At 42.6% G+C, this 22,610-nt stretch overlaps 1 protein-coding gene across 4 annotated transcripts in view; it reads right to left on the reverse strand.

Moving 5' to 3' along the window:
• Window positions 1-13,705: 13,705 nt before the first annotated feature.
• The window catches only part of SEMA6A (semaphorin 6A), a 191,585-nt gene continuing 182,680 nt past the window's right edge, over window positions 13,706-22,610 (reverse strand). For all 4 annotated transcript variants that reach the window (XM_086961063.1, XM_086961062.1, XM_086961060.1 and 1 more), the window contains one exon: window positions 13,706-17,660. In XM_086961063.1, coding sequence (XP_086817189.1) covers window positions 16,468-17,660 — 1,193 coding nt within the window. In that variant the 3' untranslated portion in view covers window positions 13,706-16,467. The remainder of the gene's footprint in view (window positions 17,661-22,610) is intronic.

Genomic DNA, 22,610 nt, shown 5'->3' on the forward strand with positions numbered 1-22,610 from the left:
TTTGCAAGCGTAGCGTAGTTGGCCGACCAGGATTAACGATCGCCAAACTCCTGAAAACCTGCCTCTTCCGATAATATCCATCTCCCCCGCCAGCTCACTCACCAGCGCTGGGACGCTCCCGGGCAGCCATGCACTTTATAAATCCTTTTTTCATTTGATTTCACTTCAAAAGCTTGAGCCATCATCACTTAAGCTAATCATCGAGTTGCTCAATGCATCCCTGCAGGAAGCAGTTATTCCATCTGAGTTGACACTCACAATGGTTCTTCCACTCCTGAAAAAAGCCAATGCTGATCCGGAGGAACCATTCATTTTCCGCCCGATCTCTCTACTTCCAGCCTTTTCCAAAATACTAGAAAAACATATTAACCAGCAATTGACGCATTTTGTTGACTCCCAAAATTATTTACATGCATCACAGTCTGGTTTCAGAGCTGGTTTCTCTACGGAAACCACTCTTTTGTGAGTTACAGAAACATTGCGCCACCGCATTGATATGGGTGAAACTGGCACTCATACTGCTTGATTTGAGTGCCGCTTTCGACAATGTGTCACATACCGCCCTACTAAATGCCTTACAATCACTGGGGGTTGTCAGGGCAGCACACAAATGGATCACTGGTTTCCTGACCGACCGTACTTTTCAAGTTTTTCTCCATCAGCCAGTTCTAAGTCCCATGCTCCATTCTCAGCCCACTACTGTTCAATGTCTATGTCAGGCCTCTGGCTACGATTGCTGAAGACGCTGGGCTGTCTATTTTTTTCTACGCCAATGACACCCAGCTAATCTTCTCCCTTTCCACCAAAGGGGCATCCGCGTAATCTTATCTTCAGGCAGGGCTACAAAATATAACAGGTTGGATGCAAGCCAACTAGCTAAAACTTAACGGCGAAAAAACTGAAGTACTAGTTTTTGGGAAAAATAAGGATTTCAGGAGCCCCCAGCACTGGCCTCCTCAAATAGGCACTCTTCCCCAACCTGAGCAACAGGTCCGCAACCTAGGGGTAATCATTGATGACCAGATGTCAATGAGGCAGCAAGCAGTCAAGGTCGCCTCAGCCTGCTTCACCATCCTACAGTGGCTACAAAAAAAATCCTTTGGCTGTTGCCTGGTCCCACGCAAAGAACTGTGGTCCAGGCTCTTATTACTTCCAGGTTGGACTATGGCAATGTCCTGTATTTAGGAACTAATAAGGAGGTGATTTGTAAACTTCAGGTCGTGCAGACTTCTGCGGCCAGGTTACTCTGCCTAGTTCCTAGAATGGCCTCCATCTCAGGCTCTCTCTGCGACCTTCACAGGCTTAAGGTGGAGAACTGCATTAAATTCAAGGCCCTGAGCTATATGCATAAAATCCAATCTGGTACAGCACCACAGTATCTGAACGCCTTAGTCCATCCCTGCCTTCCAACACGCCTCCTTTGCTCTTCTACTCAGGCTAAATTTTCAGTTCCTAGGACCAGACTGTCGCCCATGGACAGCCGGTCTTTCTCTTGCCTAGGCCCTTTTCTGTGGAACTTCCTCCCTATGACACTTCGGAATGAAACCATCTATACGAATTACCGCAAATGCTTAAAAACGTGGTTATTCAATCAATAGTCACCTTTCACTCTTCCCGTGTCTGATGGTGCCGGGAAACCTCCGGGTAGCTGTGCACCTTATAAAATTAATAATAATAATAAGACAAAATCCTAACTTAAGACAAAATCCTAACTTTACTACTACTAAATGCCTTCTGTGAATACCAAAAGCAGTAAGTTTAGGATTTTGTCTCAGATTAGTTCTGTGAATCGGCCCCAATATTTCTGTCAGACAATTTTTTAGGTACATTATTCTGCCACCATACCTTCTGAAAGAGATCTATGAAAATATGTATGCCCAATGGGATCATCACCCTATATATGAACTGGAACTTGCCCCCTGTGTCGTGTATTTAATCTGTTTAATGTGAGGCCTATAGATAGGAATGTCCTTTTAAGCATTTCTAGATCTATCTATAGTGTCATTGGTTAGTGAAAGACAAGAACTCTCAGAAGATGCATTGCACACACACACACTCTCTCTGTCTCTCTCTCTCTAACACTTACTCTGTCTCTAAGATTTCAATTTCAGGAACGAAGGGAGAGTACCCATTTTGAATCCTGGGTGTAAAGCTTGGTACAGTGATAATTATCCTTTGTTATCCTATGAGTGCAACATTTCGGGTGTTCGGATCAGGAAAGTAGTTTAACTTGTGCTTATAAACCATGAGCCCAGCACTTGTTAATGAAGAAATAGCGATTGAACCCTTCTGATCTAAATTAAAAAGTTGGCAAAGCAACTTAATCAGACCATAACAGATTCCAGCACGTAGGTGAATTGTTTAGTTCATGTTTTGTGTGCTGTGATTAAATTGGCAGGTTGGTGATGCTAGGTTATAGAATTAATGTAGCCGCATTGCATTTTTAGTAGAAAGCGCTCTATAATGCTACTACAACAAAATACAATGCAACACAATTATTGGATTGATTTGAAAAGCCCAAGCACTGGCATGGAGTTTATTATAGACTCCAAAAACAAGAAACCGACAGCAATTGCATTCTATTACTGTTTTGGACTGTGCAGGTTCTTACTATTCGATTTTTCCATCCAGAAACTTTGTATACACATTAGGTTTTTGGGAGTTTTGCAATCTGCAATATTGCAGAGCAAAATAAGCAGTCCCAAATATATATGTGTCTTGAATCATTTCACTCTAACGTAGAGAAAAAGGACACTGGTTCTTACCTTTTAGATGAGTGCATGCCTGTTGAATTCTAATGAATGCATGAATTCACATATCTAAAATGAGTGCAGGTAACACTGGTAATTCTTGCTTATGCGATGCAAAATTGCATGCATCACTTTAGCAGAAAGGGAGATTTATCGCAAAGAACTATGATACCAACAGAAATAAATCCAAATAAGGTGTCTGCCTCCATTTCAAGAAGCCTGGAAGTCCTCTGACTCACAGTAATGACCACTGAGACAAATTTCAAAGATAATAGCAGACACGAATGGACACATTTCCCATTGAAGAAACCAAATCATGGTTGAAGAAGTTCGATCAGACCATAACACAAAGAGAAGGAGGTAACCAATATATTATCAGTGAAAAAGATCAACGGGTAGAAAATTTCAAAACAAAACTTCCATGCTCCACTTTTCTCTATAGCCAAACATGATGTTCTTGCTATTTCTTCACTTTCTTTACTTAGATTTCTTTTTCTGTTGTCTCCAGTCCTTGCGCATCAGTGGCAGGGGCTGGTGCCACATCTATTTTCCAAAGAATCATGGAAACCTTTATTTTTGATTATGGTGACAGACTAGTCAATTCCACGTGACATATTGTGTTAGGATTCTTTTCTACAGTAGCCAATGCCTTAACATAACAATTCATGAAGTACTGTTGCTTGTTGGGTGACTCATCTTAATTGCTTGGCAGAATATCTTGAGTTATGTTTATTATTGGCATGCCTTTCCTGCGCATCTGGTTGCCAAGACATTTGTAGAATGTACTGAGGCTGATGGGGGCACATCTTTGGTCATGACGCATTAGACTGATCTATTGGACAAGACAACAGCGACTTTTTGGCAGAGATATTTTTGTCAAAACATCTACATGTGATAACAGAAATTCCATGAGCACAATAATGGAGGCTATTGATTTTGTACAAAATGGTCTGCTTTCTCCAGAAGTAATCTCTGTAGGATTATTAATCTATGTCTCATCTTGTGCACGCACTTATGCTACAATTTACAGACGCGGCCCTTGCAGGTAAGAGCAGTAGGGCGGAGTGGCAAGGTTGGGGGGGGGGGGGGATTCGACAGACGACCACAAGGGAAAAATAAATAAATAATAGATTTTTCCTCATTCTCGTCTGTCGAAATCCACCCCACCGGGCCCCACGCTCTTACCTGCACGGGCCGCTGATGACAATTTATCTTTATGACTGAAAGCACTTAATTCCCTCTGAAATACAAAACTGGTCAGCAGTGGGTAGCAACATATTCTAACACTTCTCTATTGGACAGGTTGTGAGGCTAGCTGACTCAGGCCTTACTAGACAGGCTTGGTCAGCAACGTACTGTGGCTTAACATTGGCCTGCTCAGTCAGTGGGGGAGACTTGAAATTGTCTTGAACAAAGGCCTAACAAGGTGAAGGTAACACAAATTTGTGATCCATCTTGATACCCACAGAATTACTATGCTGGATGGCTGCTTTAAGTAACAACCGGTGTTAGAGATAGCAGTATCCCATATACACTGCCACCTGATTCCCCGTACTTACAATGTGCAAAACAGTTCCTCACTGACTGTGCATCTCTTGAGGGTGCAGTTGAGGAATTTCTGTTGGCTTTCAAATGTCACCATTCTTTTTTCATTGATGTTGAATATCTTTAGCTGCCAAATTAGTAAGGCAATGAGCCTGGAATGTTGACTCTATCATTGTTGAGGCTGGTGGAGCAGGTTGTGTGTTGTATCCTTCAGTGACATGTGGAATCCAGAAGAGACTGTGTCTTCTGAATCCCGCTTATACTTATTCTATAGCAGAAAGGAGATGCTGCCACTGTTCACTCTAGTTTGTAAGATATCCCACTCTCAAGCAGTGATTAAAAGCTAGATTTGAAGCGGAGGGGATGTTTACTGACATCTATGCGTGATCTGGATTATCTGACTATGGCCAACACTTTCCCTGTAAACGCAAGATGGATTAATGCAGAGTCTCAGCCGCAGGATGCACTGTATATTTGATCTTAAAACCATCAAAGATCTGAGAAGTCTTAAAGTGCCTAAAAACCTATAAGTAGGAGCAGCAATGCCAACAATTGTTCTGGTAACTGAATCAATAGTGTGCAAGTTGGCTCAAACTTTATCAGTACAGGAACAAATTCATATTGAGTCTCTGGCATGGAAGGCCAAGGATAGTTTTCTGTCTCCAAAGAATCTACAGATATCAACTGATAATGTTTTCATAAGAGAGTGTGATTAAATATAATCTTAAACCTTCAGCATGAAACATGAGCTCACTGGGGAGACAACAGAGTGGTTTGCAAACATTTAGCATATCAAGAGAAAGATCCCTCAATGTTTTACAGAAGAATTTGCTCTCTCCTGCTAAAGAATACCACATCAACTGGGTAAGAGATCAGCTACATTAGAAAAGCACAATAAAGGGGTGGCAGACATGCCTATCTTAAAAACCTGCTTCAGTCATGTGGGGAAGTGCTGGAGGACAAAATACATGTTATATTACAACAGCAGCCAGGAGCATTACAAATGTAGGTGAAGAGTGGGCGACAACACAGAGAGGGTAATCTTTCAGATGAGAGACTCAAGTGAGGTCCTTAAAAACATCATGGGTCCAGAGTCCAAGTTGACATTATTTTGTACAGAAAGAAAGCAAGGAAGAAGGCATGGTGGCATATTCGTTTGACCAAGAATTACAATTCCTATCATGTGTAGATCTCCTCAAGTCCAGATGTGAACCAGGTAGCTAATAATAAAATCATGTTCTTCTATTTTTAGTAACCAGTACATATGGGATGTTGGGCTGTCTAATTGGTGTCCTCAGTGGGTAAATGATCACTTCACACAAAATCCTCACACGTGGAATTACTCAATTGTCAGGTACTTTACACTTAAGTTCTTCCAAACACAAGAAAGAGATGATGCTTGAACGCCCAGAAGTGGCAAAAAAACACCATTTAATTTTGTTGGATGCACCTTGATGGTATGTGAGTAGAAATGTAGATTTCCAAAGCCTGGAAGACCACTAGCAAGACCAGGTAAACGAGTGAAGAGGTGATGATTATGTATATACACGAAACATGAGAGAGATATCAATGTGGAGTCCTGGCCAATGATGAAGATAAACAGACAAATTAATTTTATTCATATACGCCTTCAAAGTATAGATTCTACTCTGCTGCAGAGCGAGTGAAGAGGTTAACAACAGCAGTGGCCCAAACTGTTTTCTCAAGTCTAGTACTGGAGAAGACCTTAACTTAAGTATACAATAAAAGAATTGCCAAACTGGAATATTGCTCCCATTTGGTAATTTGTAAAAGAAAGCTCACCACTGCAGACCACCCTGGGTCTGCACATTTTGTGGCGGATGAGCCTAAAGCTCATGGACCCTCAAAGTTTTTCTTCATCTGACGGCGTTTCTCGGAGGAGTGCAAATACATGTGAGGGAGTCTTCTAGTGAACATGGCATAAATTGACATTGATCATGATAGTAAGAGCCTTTCTAAATTTCTGGCAAGTCCCTAAAGCAGTTACTGCCACACAGCACTATGCGAGTGGTGATTTGTCCTTTTACAGCTTGTGAGGAGTATTATCACGGAGAAGGACACTGGTTGTAACTGCTCAATGGTCATATAGTCAGTGATGAAGTGAACTACACCAAGGCCGGAGTCTCAACTGCTAGAGATAACTCTTCCTGAACCTGTGAACCTGGTGTTGAGACCCTCTTACGTACCAAACGTTGTTTGCAGTTGTGGGAAACTGCCGTTCCTGGTAGCGGTTGGCTCTCTTTCATGCCCACCATATCACTTTTCATGAAATCAGCAGAGGGTCTCAGGTGCAGCAGGCACTTATGACCTGTTTTCATCATCTGTGCTATTCTCAGACATCTGAGATAAAAAGGTGCACGGGTCCGAAATGAGGAACTCTCTTCTGAGCCAGACCTGGTGCCTGAAGTCAATGACTCACAGAAAAACACCTGGGAGAAAAGGTAAACAGAAAGAAGTCAGAGGAGGTTAACCAAGTGAAATTATTGTCGGCAAAGCACCCCCAGCACTGAAGCAGTCTGTGGTGAACACAACACGAATGGACCCCGTAACATTGGGCTGCCTTGGATATTTGCAGAAGAACAGACAGAAAGTATCGAGGATTGATACATGGAAGGAGAGTCAGTAACTATTCTCATATTTTTTATTAAACCTATCGCAGAATCAAATTATTAGAAACCAAGCAACAATATGAAGCCAAATTTGAGCAACATATGAAATATAGAAAAGGCAGATTGGAAGTTTTATTAAATGCACATAAACCTTCCTTCCTTTCCTGTGACTGAAGCAGGGTCCGCAGTATCACTGCAAGAGATGGAAATCTGGACGCGATGAGTTGACCATGGAAAACAGAAGTGTTAGATGGATTTGAGCACGAAATTCGAGGGGATGCGCTTTGATAACAAAAACGTCATTGCGAGAAGGTGCGACTCTCATCCTATAGCTCAAGAAGAAATGAATTACTGCTTCTGTCATACAATTGTTGAATGGATGCCAAGGACCTTTTCTGGACCCGAATGCCCGGAGAAATGGATTGCAAACTTGTATAGCCTCTGGATTAGACCAAGATTTTATACCACATACCATTCAATAAGGAAGACAGTTTGAGAACCCATGTCCAGTCAAGGAAAAATCGTACTCCAGAAGTTCAGGAATCAGTCTTACTTCTTGTAGAGTTTCTAGAACATTCAAGAAGGAGAGGGAAAGATAGGTCACTTAGAAGTTATAATGCAAGGGTCAGAAAATGAAATCACAATATGTATAGGTTGGAGGGAGCTGAAGCAGTCATTTAACTTGCCCCTCCTCCTTAGCACAATATGCTGATGGTGGTACTACTCACCGCACACCACCACTCAAAAGTGGACTGCATGTTCTGACTGATTGTCCTGGATTGTCCAGAACCCAGTGGACAGCGCATGAAGCATGGTACAAGGAATGTCTTGAGGATGAGCATGGCACTTCCAGGCGAAATTGTGTGGCTCATGAGACTCACCGGAAACCGGGACAACAGAGCTGCAGAAACCAACTCCGGATAGATACAGCAGGAATAGAGACATGGCACTGCCTGTGCCAGACCAGAAGCCCTGAAACAACACGGATAAGATGCCTGGCCTGCTGCCTCACTTTATGCAAGAGAGTTATTCGGTGAGTCCAATGGAGGAGGCGCCTGTGTCAATTAGAAGGAGAGAGGAAGATTATCAGACTGATTAGTATACCAGGTGAGCAAGCAGTGGAAACATCTTGCCACAACCCCGTGCAGGTGTGTCTTAGTACTCCACGAAAGTAATGCCCACATGAAATAAAGAAGATATTTATGCATCTAGCCATCAACACCGCACCTTCTGTGAGAAGCATGGAAGGATGAATTAGTTGCATGGAGGATGTAGGATGAGGCATGGTTTAAGCAGAGGTTTTGGTTTTAAAAGCCATGACTTTAAATTTCCTTTTCCCACTGACACGCTGTGTGATCTTGAGCACATCATGTTATCGCCCTGCCCTAGTTTGTTAGAGGTACATTGGGAGCACTTGCAAGCTGTCATCAGCAGGCATATAATTCTAAAAACAATGCACTCATACTCTCATACATGTTTTCAGTTTGAGGATGCCATTAGTCAGGGAGCTGCGGGCGGGGGTGAAGCAGAAGGTAATGGAAGAGCAGTATTTATATGTAGAGCCACACAGACGAGTTCATGGAATGTCAGTGCTGAGACCTATATTGGACAGCAGGAGGTAATGCAAAACTTGGATAATGGTTAAATTAAAGTATCACACCAGGCCATTAGTTTATCAAAGCTCAACACCTTGCTGTGGTTTCACATGATAACTGATGTGGACTATACCCAACACAAACACTTGCGTCAACACAAATATGGGCCAAGCTACAATGCACTCACGTGCTACACATCCCTGGATTATCACTGTGTATCAACAAGAGCTGTCGTACTACGGCCAAGTATTATCTATGAGCTGCAAGATCCGGTGTATCCATCTGACATGCATACATTCTTATTTTTGTAGACTATTTTTTCTTCAGAAGACTCCAGGAGCAATGGTGACAGACTAAACTATCACCTAAGAGATGGTCCACCTCTGGTCCTGGACAACAACTCTTTTTCTAAAATTGTATTGCTGCTGTGTTACCTGATGTGGGACACTGCAGATGCCTGGATCTTGCATTATGAGAAATGATGCCACCACAGTGCTTTACCACCTTACCACTGGGCATTGATGACCACCCAGGGGTGAACTTTTGAAACTGTTGGATGCAGCTGAGCAGGGAGGAAAGGCGGACACCAATGTCTCCTGAAGGGAGAGGCCAGATAGAAATGGAAGGGGTAGGGGTGTCTTTCAATGCGCTGTGGGAGAGTGCATTGAATAGCACTACTTCTGTCACATGACACATGGGTCTTACACATGGGATACAGCAAGACAGACAGGCTTAATGAGTCAGCACAGAAAAGCAGACTACATTTCAGATTCTGTTGCTGTCGAGTACCATTCACAGATGATACATGGAAGTCTTTCTAGTGTGCATGAGAGTTATTTGTGCACTGCCAGGTATGCAATTCTGGAGAAATTAGGTAACAGAGATTCACCTAGAGGACATACACTGATGATGATAAGTTCATGTGAAAGAAGCACTTAAAGAACGGTCTCACTACTACGAAAAACTGCAATAAACTGCTGACGATCGGTGATTGGCAGGACAAAATGTACAGGGTGAGGCTAGTTTAGCAAAACTGATGCCTCTGTCCGATTTAAAAATGAACTCAATAAAAATGGATAAATTGACGTGCAGGGGCTTTTATGTTTGAAAAGTAGTTTCCAGAGGAGACAACTGTGAATGCTGGTAGGTTAGACAAGTTCTTGAAGGAGAGGCTCATATTGGCATTATTCCACAACTAAGAACAAAATGGGGCAATTGTGTAACTAGCTGCATAAGAAGAACAATCTGCTGCCCTTAGCACAGTCTCCAGGTTTGTGGGGCACCCAGAACTGGTTTAGAAACAACACCTACAGTGTTAGGTTCTACGACACCCACATTGAGAGTTCAGGCTTTACGGGGTAGTTCAACCAAACGAAGCCAGGAGTAATAGGTCAGGGATTTACGGTATATATAGATAGGCTACATAAAGACCAAATAAAAATGTAGCCACATAAATATCAAGTATGCCTAAAAATTCACTTCCATGCTAATAACAGAGGGTCTCCAGAGGGACTCTTGATGCAGTGTTTTTCCACTAATGAGTATTACTGAGGAGTGGTGCTGTACCCAAAAATGAGACTTCCATGAAAAAAGCTAGCTCTTCAAAGCCAAAGCTTTTCTAAACTTGAGATGGTGAGGTTTATCCCTGTGTACATGGCGCAGTAAGTTGCATTTTTGCGTTGACTGGGACACTGACCCATGGAACAAATATGAATGTCTACTAGTCGAAAGAGAAGAGAGGAAACTGACTAGGTTGGAAGAGAGAAAATTGAATAGAGTGGTGGTCACTCTTGATAACAGATATGGTGAGCAATGATCATGGATTTAAATTGAAATCTCTCTAACAGAGGGGCTCAATGGAATGATTTAAATGCTGCTAGAGAGACACGTGATCACACTTTAAGTTTTAGTAATATCCAAGATGCAGTATTTAGAATCTGTGGGAAATATCTAATTGTTGACAAAAATAGAGCGAGAAAGATGCAGTTGCTGAAACTGAATCACACTGATATGAATGCATTAACATAATTAACACTTATGGTAACTAAAGACTGAGCCGACACACGCAAACTGTGTCTCTGGCACTCAGCAGAAGTAAACGAATGAGCCCTCCTATACGCTTCTTCCAGACCTAGAAGGCTTTAACCGGTCGATGACTCTGAAACTGCCCATTGGGTGTCTAAGATGCCATGCTAACCTTGGAGAACAAACCTGGGAATCCGATATAGTAACATGTCTGAACATAGGATCTTGAGTACATACTTTTAAAGGCCTTGAACACAAGGGGCTCTGGAGTCATGGTCCTCATGACAAGAGTCCTTTTCCCCAACCCGCAGTACGACAGGGTTCACAGAAGGGGGATGGATATAGGAGTTGAGGTCAAACACAGGAGCCAACAGACAGTAATTGAATTTGAAATGTATATAGCGCTTGAAGGCCCAAGGGCGTCAAGGCGCTGCAGCGGAGGAGTCTGCCGGAAATGAGCAGTAGAAGGTAACTTTTTGTTTGAGAAAAGACAGGTTTTCAGTGCTTTTCTGAAAGAGAGTAATGTTGAATCAATCAATAGTCTGAAAAGTGAAAGGACTACTGAATTGATAATGTCTATAATAGTTAAGATATGAAACATTACCAGACTGGACATTACCATCTACGTCTAATGTGACATTCATGGTACCAGCCTGTGCTTAGTGAAGTATCTCCGCTGCCAGCAGAGGGAAGGAGGATGGCGGTCTCAGCTTGGAGTCTGAAATCATGGCTGGGGCTTTGGATGATTGAAGAGTCTGCTGTACCAGTACAAGATGTGTCAGTGGAAGGTCAATGATGATCTACTCTGGCAATCTACAGGCAGCCTAGCACAATGATGTATCTGAAGTTGAGAAATTTGCTGACTGAGTGACTAACAATAATGCAAAACTAGTCAGAGAATCAGGTGCTTAGCTGGCTAGACATGGTAATAGTGGCCTCCACGTCATCATACTGTGAAGAAAGTCGGTGAAAATAATCTTCTATCTTGATAAAAATCCCAATTACTTCATAGCTTAGACCCGGTTCAATGTGATGTACGAAGTGAAATATATTAACGAATGGACTAAAAGAAAACACATTGATCCTGGAATTAGTGACTAGGAAAGTACATGATTGAAAGGATTATGGTTCTATTTATGGTGAACAGAGGTTCAGATTTTTTCATGACATCTAATTTGCGGCTCACTGCAAAAAAATGATCTGCCCTGTGCCACTCATTGGGAGAACCCAATAGTAAGAGAGATTCGTGTCATGCAGGCTATGATGGAACAGGCCAGAGAGGTTTATAGCTACTAAGATAAGATTAACTCATCTGATTTGATCTTTTGTGTGTTGAAGTCAAAACTTACGGGCCACAAAATCTTTCCCGACAACTAGAGCAACTATTTCAGTGCCTTGCTGACGGGAGGCCAGGTTCTCAATCCAATAAAAAGCCAAAGTCCAGCTTTGGAACCATTCAGAGAATGAGTGCAAGAGGTTGGAGACACATTCACAATGCTTCTCTTGTCCACTCCATAATTCTAGGCCTTAACTTCCAGTAAGCAGCTGTAAAGATGCTAATGAGTCTTTTTTGTTGTCTGCAGTGTCTGAGAACCCAGTCCGGAGTGTCCCAGAGTACGCAATGGATGTACAGCTCGCAGCAACATTTGCTCTTGAGCTCCGAATATTAACCCCTTCGATGCTCATGACGGAACGGTTCCGTCATGAGCGTCGGTTGGCCTGTGCTCATGACGGAACCGTTCCGTCATGAGTCCGTTGGCTCATTAGAACGTTCAGCACAGCGCACGAATCTGCGCCCCGCTGATGTGGTTAAAAGGGAATCTCCCGAATAATTGCAGTGAAGGGAACCATTTTCAATAAAAGGTTATTTCAGATTCCAGTGCATGGGGAGTGTATGGGATAACTAGTTATGGTAATTAATTCAGCTAAGCACAATGCATGCATTTAAACTAAAGGTCTTACGGGTTTGTGATGCATAATACAAAATAAAACCCTGTTGGGTGCTCCACTATAGATAATGGAACTGTCGGAAGCAATAGGTGCATGCCTATGCCCTTAATTCAGATAATCCTACTCTGCCACAAACTATTTTAATTAGAAAATTACTCCGTCAAATGAGGAATGTTCTATTAATATACAGCCCTTTCACTGAGGGCTAGACGGGTCCATTATGAGCTATTTCTCACATTATAGACCCTCAACAAGAAGGCACATAATGAGGGGTACAGCCCTTGGTGGCGGGCTATCACATGATATCGTCGAACAGAGCTTTATTGGTGTCTGGTCCTGTATAAGAGGATTTCTTTCTATTATGGTGAGGGCCAAGACCATTAACAAGTTCATCAATAGGGCTATCATTTTCGCCCACTCTGGCGCAAGTCTGATTATTCACAGAACAAATGCACACTTCACAACATTCATAAACAATCAAACATCGAAGCAGACAGTAAGACTCAGAGCCCTATACCTCCTACACCTCACGCCTGCTTCATACTGCTCAACAATTCAAGTGCACACAATAACTCTAAACCAAAATGTGCCAAGAAAACTACTCCACAAACTTGCCTAAATTTAGTTGCCACTTCTGGATGTCAGTGGCACCTGTCCACCAGGTTTGAAACTCACTAAAATAATGGATTCTGCAGTTCTTGCTATAACTGGCACATGCATACAGAAAAACAACATTTTAAAAACTGTAATCCAATCGCTCAGCATCTAAAAGATGTATGACAATTATGCATGAATCACGACACCCCCCTCACCCGCACATAAAAGACAAAGCTAGAGTTGCAGCTCTCTTAATGATCTGTTTTCTGCATGCCCTGCCTGCTAAAATTCTTGCCTTGATCTGCCTTGAAGCTAGCGAGCATTCCATACATGTCTGAAGATGAGCAAGCCAACAAAGAGGAAATGCAGGGCAGGAACAGAGGACTGCAGATGTGTGATTCCATTTTTAATTACTGAAATGCCTTGTGATAACGCCACGCTGCGGGAAGAATATTAATCCATCAGTTTTCACTGTGCCTGTAACCTACTTTCAGCAATCACGCCGCACTTGTTAACTGAGATCTTGCTAGGGAGGCGAAGGGGGCGGGAAGAAAAATCATACATCAGACACCAGAGCACATCAAGGAGAAAGAAGAACACGCCACACGGAAGGTAGAACAGTCTGTTTTCTGTTTTATTACCGTATGTAATAAAGAGGTTTTTTTTTTCCTTTTCTTGCTTATTTTTTTACAACATACATTATTTGTGAATCAGATGTTAGGGACGTGAAGACGGAGAAAAAGTTGGTGACATCACGATATCTTACATTATTACACAAGTATGAGCCTGGATTTGTTGTATCTACAAGTGTATAGCAAGGGTGGAAACCAAAGGCACACTCAGGTTTATGGACGGACCCCACAGCGAAAGGAGAGCGGGAGAGACCCGCACGAGTACAAAATGGGCTTCAGAACATCCATCTAGTGGCCGATGAACTCTACATCCTACGAGTTGGATTTCTGTACAGGACTGTTACAGTGACGATACAAAGCGGCTGGATAGTGTGTTAGCAGTAAACAGTATGCCACGTTTTGTACTCAGGGGAGTCTGTTTGGGAGTGTATTCCCTAACCCATTATTCACTATTCTCATTCCATAGCCGACAGGAAGAGTTAGAAAAAGTACAGCTTTGGAAAGAAAACATTGAGCATTCAACCACCATCGTGTGTTAGTTAGCTAGAATGTCCGCCATGGAGAACACAGCTGAGGGAAAAGCCCGCCACTGATGACCCAATGGAGATGGTTCTCACATGACACGGTAACACAATTTAAAGCAGCAATAAAAAGGACATGCAGGCTCCCCTTGTTACACACTTTGGTCTAAACCATCCGAAACATCTACAGACCATCTATACATTAGCTGACTTCAAATGTGTCTTTTCAATCATCTTTAAAAAAAAAACTTGGTAAAACAAATTAGGTATAAAAAAATCTTTAAAAAAAGAAACCAAACAGTTTATTACTTAGATAAAAACTCAAGTTTCTACAGAATGCTGACACAGTTACTGCATTTGATTGAAAAATAAAATGTACTCTGTGGGCAGGAGCGATAATTGAAACTTGAAAATGGACATACACACACACACAGCTGAAGCTAGAAATTAATGATAATAGGAACAATCAGATTGCCCAGGAGGTTTTTTTTGTGTGTCCACCTGGTTGTAAATTTTGTTGTTGAAGTGAATAGTTATAGCAGGAACCCGCCTGCCTCAAACTATCTACTGTCATATTTCACAGAACTGTAAATGCACAGTGTGCAGCAGCTCAAAAGCGCGGACTGTGCAGTTCAGTGCTCCAGTCATGGACAATGCTCCATTCCCAGCAGGACCACAAGACATGACGACAGTACATGGGTCATTATGTTGGCAGATGTGGATATCACCATACTGAAATGATATGAAAAGGCGTGAGATGGACTGCCTACCTCAGTGGTGCTCCCCGCCACTGGCACAGCCCGAGAACAACATTGGCACAAATCAAAAGAATGACTGGACCAGAGGGCGTGGCTTATTGCCTGAATCCTGAATACCTTAGATCCATGATGATAACCACCAAATCCCTCTTGAAATCCCTAAATTCCAGTTCTTCCTTTCTTAGATTAGGAGAAGTGGGACAATAAATATTTGATTGATTGGAAAAAATACGAACTACAAATCACAAGTAAACACAACCGAAGGTGTAAGGCACAAAATTTACATGTGGAAGAAAACAGGCTATTCACAGATGTAGCCCCACGAAGAACCCTTGTGGTAAGACAAAAATTCTATGCACGGTAACCACTGGCATACTAATGAGCACACCCCATCGGTGGGTGTCGTCTGCCGTCTCACATGCAAAGTGAAATGGGATGGCACATTACAAACTGGTGCCGTCACAGAAAGTATTCATGATACTGACAAAGCCATGTTGACAGCAATGAAGCATGTAGGTGCAAAAGTTAAGTCAAGAAGTCACCCTTTCCTTCTAGAACCCGAGGGATTATGTTGCCTTGATTTGCCTACTCTGCATATTAAGCTCAGTAGGAAAATGTAATGACAACTTTAAATAAATATTCCCCTTTAGAGAAAGAGGTCCGTCTTAAGTACGAGGAAGAGTGGTGGTAGGGTGAGGGGAGAACGTTTGGGTTATCAGAGAATCCAAACACAAAGTTCAGAATTCCAGCTTCAACTTAATTTACTCACTTAATTTATTGAAAAAAAGATCAATTACTCCAGTTAACGGGTATCATGTTAAATAGCTATACGTTTCAAAGCATTTTCCAAAGAGCTGCGCCTAAGGTGATTTACAGTAGAGCCATTTCCTTAGGAAAATACCAAATAAATATTATGAGTTACTTTTGTTAACTGTCACATGTTAAAGAAGTAGGAAAGCAGAGATCTGACCTAGTCACGCCCAACATGGCATTTATCTGCTATAACCGAGTGGCTGTAACACTGATGGGCATTTCACAGTATCTGCACATAGTAAACTTCGGCCATCAAGCCCCAGTTAGCTTTATCAATGAAATATCTTGTCCATTTGAAAGTCTTTCTGTCTGCTCTTGTCTTCTCTCCTTCAGAGAACTCCCCCAGTCTAGAATTGCACCGTGCAGTCAGAAGGTGACAATTTAACATTCAACATTGTGCTTTTGGCTCATGGTTGCAATGTTTTCAAGTTTCTCTGTTTGAGTGAGGACTGCTGCCTTAGTCCCTAGTGCCCTGCAGTTGCAAAGGTCGACTGGGCATGGCAAAGCCTTGTTACAAAATATTCCACTTTTCCCAGCATCCTCAGTGTAACAGCAGCCAGCCTGTCCATCGGAGTCTGGTGATGCAGCTGCAGAACACTGGCTTGTCGAGCAAACTCTGCTTATCTGACGCATTCCCCATTTTGACGGCGATTATGTACAAGCATCGTTGATGGATGTTGAAAGGGGTGCAAATGTAGGCTTGGGTGGAACATCTGGCTTTATGGAAGGTGTACGTTTCAGCCCAGACCTGGGCAGCGAATTGTATGCACTGCTGATACTTGGCTGCCTAGAAACAGTCACAGCCTGCGCTTGAGGCTGGGCAGCACTGAAATGTATTGAGTCCACCCTCTGTGGAGCAGGTGGAGGGTTGTCTCCTCTGCCAAAGCTCTGATGCCTGGAGAGGTGAGAAGAATTGGAGGAGTTAGTATTGTTTCTTTTGAGCGTTGAAGCCTGATGGTTTCGAGTAAGCGAGTTCGTGGGGTAGCTCCTCTTGTAGTCCGAGCTATATGCAGCTGAGTGCATGTCCATCCTTTTGCCCATGCCATTCTGGGACAATGAAGAAGCAGGTGGCCCCAGAGAAGCTTCCCTCTGGGGTACCTTTGGTGGCATGCTGTCCAGGTTCTCCACCAAATTTACCCCATGGTTTGGACTTTTACTACTTAGGTGCTCTTTGATTGTTTTGTACTCAAGAGTGGCATTTTGATCTTCCATTGCCATTTGAGCCACATCACTCATCCTAGGCTGATCCACATACTCATGCTGATAACCTTGTTGTGGAATTGGAAGGACCACAACACTTGGAATATGGCTAGGAGATGCCCGAAGAGGCAAATCAGTTGGTATCACTGGTGATGCCATGGAAGGGATGTCTTTTGTACATGCATTGATGAGATTTTGGTTTCTTTCCCACTCCCTGCTGCCACGACCAGGTTTCTTCTTTTGCTGTAAAGTTGGGGTGGACTCTGGAGTTGGCAGAGCTGCCAAGTCTAGATGGTGCTGGTCGGCCTTGATCAGCATTCGGACTGTGCTGCCTGGGGTGGCAAGTTTCCCATTGTGCATCAGAGGCGTGAGGATGGTCTCAGGACGGGGCTCTTTGGAGTGACCATCCCCAAAGAGCCCACTTAGCTTGGTGACACTGGCCATGGAGCCCCTGCGTGAGTGATTCAAATCCTTCTCCTTCCGCTGGACCACATCTGGATCTCGTCTGCGATGGTCGCAGATGCAGTAAACAATGATTCCCGAGAAGACAGCCCCCATGACAAAAGCAAGAATGACAGCAATGGCCAACAGGGTGACGGGAACTAGTTGATCATGACCTTTCAGATAACTTTCACGTATCACTCCTGAAACACAACATTAAATATGGTTAAGAAACAAACCAACAAAATGGATAGTCAATTAAAACAGTTACCTTTTTGTGATGGAAAAAAACAATTTTTGGGAAATGGATGTCTCCTAAAGTTGTGGATTGGACTCTGGATGTGTATGAATTGAGATGACATACTTAAATAAAACTAGGTTTGATAGGAAAGGGAGTTGCAGATATACTATCAGTTTTTATTCCACCTGATCAGGTTTAGGTCTCATTATTGACATGGGCGCATTATTTGACTTTGTCTTCACATTCTTGTTTGTTTTTGTCACGTTATCATATATTGTGGTTTTGTTGGCGTGGCACCTCTCTGCTATTGTAGAGTAAAAGGTTGTGTAACAATGGCAGAATGAAAAAGCTAGCTGACTTTGGCCGGGATAGGATCTAAACAGAGTGCATGCCTTATCTACCTTGCATGCAAGCGAATCACAGGGAGCCTCACCACAGTTACAAGTACATACACATGTCAGTTATATCTCAATAAGACTTAACATTTAATGTTCCATTCTCTAACACAAACAAAAATATCCTTAATGTTAACCAAACAATGTACCTTTTTCTGAGGTTATGCGCCAATCTTTCTTATTGGCAAAGAAGCACGCACAGTGTAGTTGAGGATTTTAATAACCGGTCCCTATCCCTATATGTCTAAAGAACGGATTTAGTGGCAGGAACGTTTTTATATTGTGACTGGTTCAGAACAGGTAACCTTTAATATTTACGGCAGCTATAGAGATACTGCATTATGTTAGAAATTGATGTGACCTTCACTGTGTTTTTAAGTTCTATTAATGATCGTGTGAGGCCGGATAGGAATTGCACTCAATTTTCAGGATCACACTTAGAAATCTGTAATGATTCATAACTTTACAGGATTGGAAACCAGCTGAGCTAATTGCTCCCAACGCATTACAAGCAAACAAATATATAGTATACTGCATATCTTGCTATGTAAATACCAACCTTGCCGAAATCAGAATATAAATTAATAATAGAAGGCATAATTAATACTTACCTTACTCACATTTTTAGAGGTGTGATTTAGCTTAACTTAATTTGAAAGGTATAGTATTTAAAACCTGTCAAGTCTCTTTTCCCTTTCCTATCTCCTTAGGTTATCCTTGTGGCTTCCAGGGCACTCCAAGAATATTTGCATCCCTGTGCCTTTTTTAACCAAAGCTGTGGACTGATCTATGTTCCCAAAACCTTGCTGTTTTCTGTTCTAACGAGAACTTATTTGCTACATAAGAACTGTTCAGGTAACTGGAGTGAAGACAGTATATAAACAAATCTTATTATCTCCACGAAACACCTAAATCTGTAATGGAATTCTTTTTATCAACTTTACTCAAATTATTTTTGGTATTTTAGTAAAGTGAAGAAAATAAACATTGTTTTGGGGAGGGGGCTTGTTATTGGGGCCTTCAAGGAGAAGGTACTTAATAACTAGATAGGCTAGGCAAGCCATCAAAAGTAGAGAGTCCTTCTTAAGGACGACCTGGCATTTATATACCACTCATTTATTGTTTGAGGAAGACCACAGGATGAGTCGAGACAGAGAGCAAGAGACAAACAGGCAAGGGGAGTAGAAAAGAGAGAACCTTTGAGGGAGAGATGGAGTTGGAAAAAGAAGTGACAAAAGAGAGGAAAAAGAGTCAGTGAGGGGATATAGAAAATGATAGAGAAAGAAAGGCAAAAAGAAAGAGAACGGAAGAGATGGAGAGCGAAAGAGACAGAGAGAAAAGTTGGAATAGAAAAAGAAATCAAAGGAAAAGGGAGAGAATGGGAGAGAGAGTGAAACAGATAGAGAGATGGATATAGAGAGAGGATGAGAGGCAGGCAGAGGGTATACAAAGACAGAGGGAAAGAGGGAGATCGAAAACAAAAACATGGAAATGGGGAGTGGGACAGAGACAGTGGGGGAGACAGAACTATACACAGAGATTCCCTTAGTCCATGACCTTTTAAAAGACCTTGGCTCAGTGGGACTCTAAGGAGGTCAATTAAGTGTTTAAGCATAATATTTTCACATCTAAACAGCTTTGTACAAATTGGTCACTTTTAATTGTTTTAGAGTGAGTTGTTTCTCCCTATATAAAGGAAGAGCACAGAGCGCTTTAGGCCGTTTTGGGTACACCTCTTGGCTATTTTCAGATAGTTGTAAAGCTCAGGTGAAACACCTCCTCTACCCAGCCAAGGGTTTCCTCCTTTGCTCGCTTTAGAAGGAGTGAAGACCTGCGTTGTGTTAGAGGCGGTAACAGCAAAACAAAGGCTGCAAGCAATGGAGAGGAAATGGACGACGCCACCTCACTACGTGGCTTATTCTAGCAATTTTGCACAGAGACACCAAGCATTGGGTAAAGTCAGCATTGCCTGCTGCACATTCCTGGGCTTCTGAAGATGGCTCTGAGCTATCTTCTCCCCCTGATGGCAGCACGTGCTAAGTTTCTCTTACTGTGCATCTTTTCATGTTTTTGTCTGGCATTGCAATCCTGCGTTGTTGATGGGGAGTTATGAAGTTTGATTGACTCACATTTTATTGATTGACTAAGAATTGCTGCCGATCACTTTTACATGACTTCTCATACCTATGTCATTTGGAGCTGCAGTGCTCTAAACATCAGCATATTAATACGTGTTATTGACTGGTGTCTGCCATTTTGTAAAAAGCTGCACTATCCTACATTGGTCTTATGTACAGAAGACAATTTAAGAGAGAAATGCTGATGTATTTTCAGAATCTTTCTGGATGATTTTGAGTGCCACTCCAGGATGTGATGAGAGACTTTAAGAATACTTACCTCTAAGGAGTGGCATTTCTCATATATATATCATATGTGTATGTGGCAATCAATTAGTGGAATACGACATATCTATGTGTGGGTTTTGTAGATCCCCTATTTAGTACTGAAAAAAATCTAATGAATTGTTTTCACATTTTTATATAAGAGACAGTGCACGTCACTCACTTATTTAGACCTGCTTTGGTGCATTGGGTTGGTCTACTGTGGAAACGTGTCTGTGATAGAATATAGAGTCACATCACGAGATTTACTCAGAGAATCATGAGGTAAAATCACTATTCAATAGTTCCTTCTGAAGAACCCTTGTGTGGCTGGAGCCCGGGATGATGATACTAGTTCATGTATTTTGGACCCATTTCAGAAAAACAAAGAGGCATAAAGCCTAAACGTCAAGAACAGCCTTCCAGGGAAAGTATTATGATACAGTAACTAAGCAGCTGATGCATCAGGGGAGCTGTGCTACAAGGGCCCATTTTACTATGTCCAGAAGATGGATTCTAATTATGGTTTTTGGGTTGGTTTTTCAACCTAATCAAGCCATAACAATCATGATAAAGACATACAATCAGGCTGTTCAATCACCTGGTAGGTTGGCTCAATGCTTGTGGGTTGGCCACGAGACATCAGCGCTGGAGTTTCCCTTCCCGGTCTACTGTGTCATCGCTCAGGGGTATTTAGAGCTAGATGAAAGTTGAACATGGGGGAATGTTGGGAAGGATGGATGGGTCCCCCTGCCCAAAGAACATCTTTGCTGCACATCCTTGCTAGGATCTTATCTCCAAGTGTTTTACTCCCCAGTGGAACCTTGAAGCTTCAAATAACAGGCCTCATGGATCCTGAGAGGGCGAAAGGAGCTAGTAGTTTCGAGAGCATCGGTGCCCCTTCAGAAAAGCTACGTGAACTGAGGAAGAAAAGGTGCTGTGTTTTCAGCGAGGCTCGCTGTAATAAAAAAACTCCAGCTATTGCGCAACTCTCCCTGGTTTGTGGCTTGCCCGATCTCCCCCCCCCCCCCCCCCCCCCATAGGCATCCACAGGTCAGGCATCGTGCACACCGGTGCAGGTATAGTCTCTGCAGCCGGGATGCAGAGTCTTCACCTTTGAATGGTTTGGGTTCAGGCTGATCTCTTCCTCAGCCTAGTTTTGACTTAAATGAGATTCCAGTCAAGGCATGAAATGAGCTGCCAGAGACTGTTCTCGCTATGCTCCTCCTGGCACTGACGGCCCACACGTGTGTGAATCAGCTTCAGGGACCAGCTACATGCTATCACGCCTTATGGCTGCATGGGACTTCTTACATCCATTAGCTGTTCTGCCCTTTACCATGTTCAGGAGTAAGCTGCACAGAGCTCCTTCTTTCTTTTAATCTGTCGTCACATGGGCAATCACCAAACTAAGATATTTTTGGGGGGTTCCCTGGAAAGAGTGGACACCGCTTAGTAAACACCTAACAGATGCTGGTTCCCATAAAATGCCTTATGCATCCCTATCTTCAAATGCCAACGTGGCTCTTTTGATACTGGCAAGGATGGAGCACAAAAGAACACAATACCCCTAGGGCAAAATAAACAAGAACAGGAAGGCAATGCACCAGCGGAAGTTCAGCAGGGAAAAAGTCAGCATGACTTAAAAATAAATGAATTTCGCACTTCAGAAGCAGAGAGGGGGTACGGGTGGGCTAGTAATGTAGGTGCCAACTGTGGTCTGGCTTATGCATACAAGACCCCAGGCATATCACGTGCACTGTGTGATCTTGTGCACTTTACTGCCCCTCCCTGTGCCTCAGTTACATTCCATTGGGAACACTTCAATGAAATGTCACCAGTGAAAACTGCATGGACATATGCAAGACATCACATCAAGCCTGAAAGGCACGTCCCTAGCCAAGGAATACAGTTATCTCAGCGGGAGTACTTCAGACCATCGCATAAATGTCTCTCTTCAATCCAACCCCGCTTTCAAACTATGAAAAAGTAATATTTTTCAGCAGCCCACATACCAGTCTCTACAGCAGGCATATATGCAACACACTCAGGGGATATTTGCACACCTGCAGATGGAATTACGTGCTCGGATAAAAGATTCTTTTCTAGAAATGTTGAACAACAAACCTTGCTCTA

This window comes from Lissotriton vulgaris, chromosome 3_1 (assembly GCF_964263255.1).
Source record: "Lissotriton vulgaris chromosome 3_1, aLisVul1.2, whole genome shotgun sequence".
Classification (NCBI taxonomy): Eukaryota; Metazoa; Chordata; class Amphibia; order Caudata; family Salamandridae; genus Lissotriton; species Lissotriton vulgaris.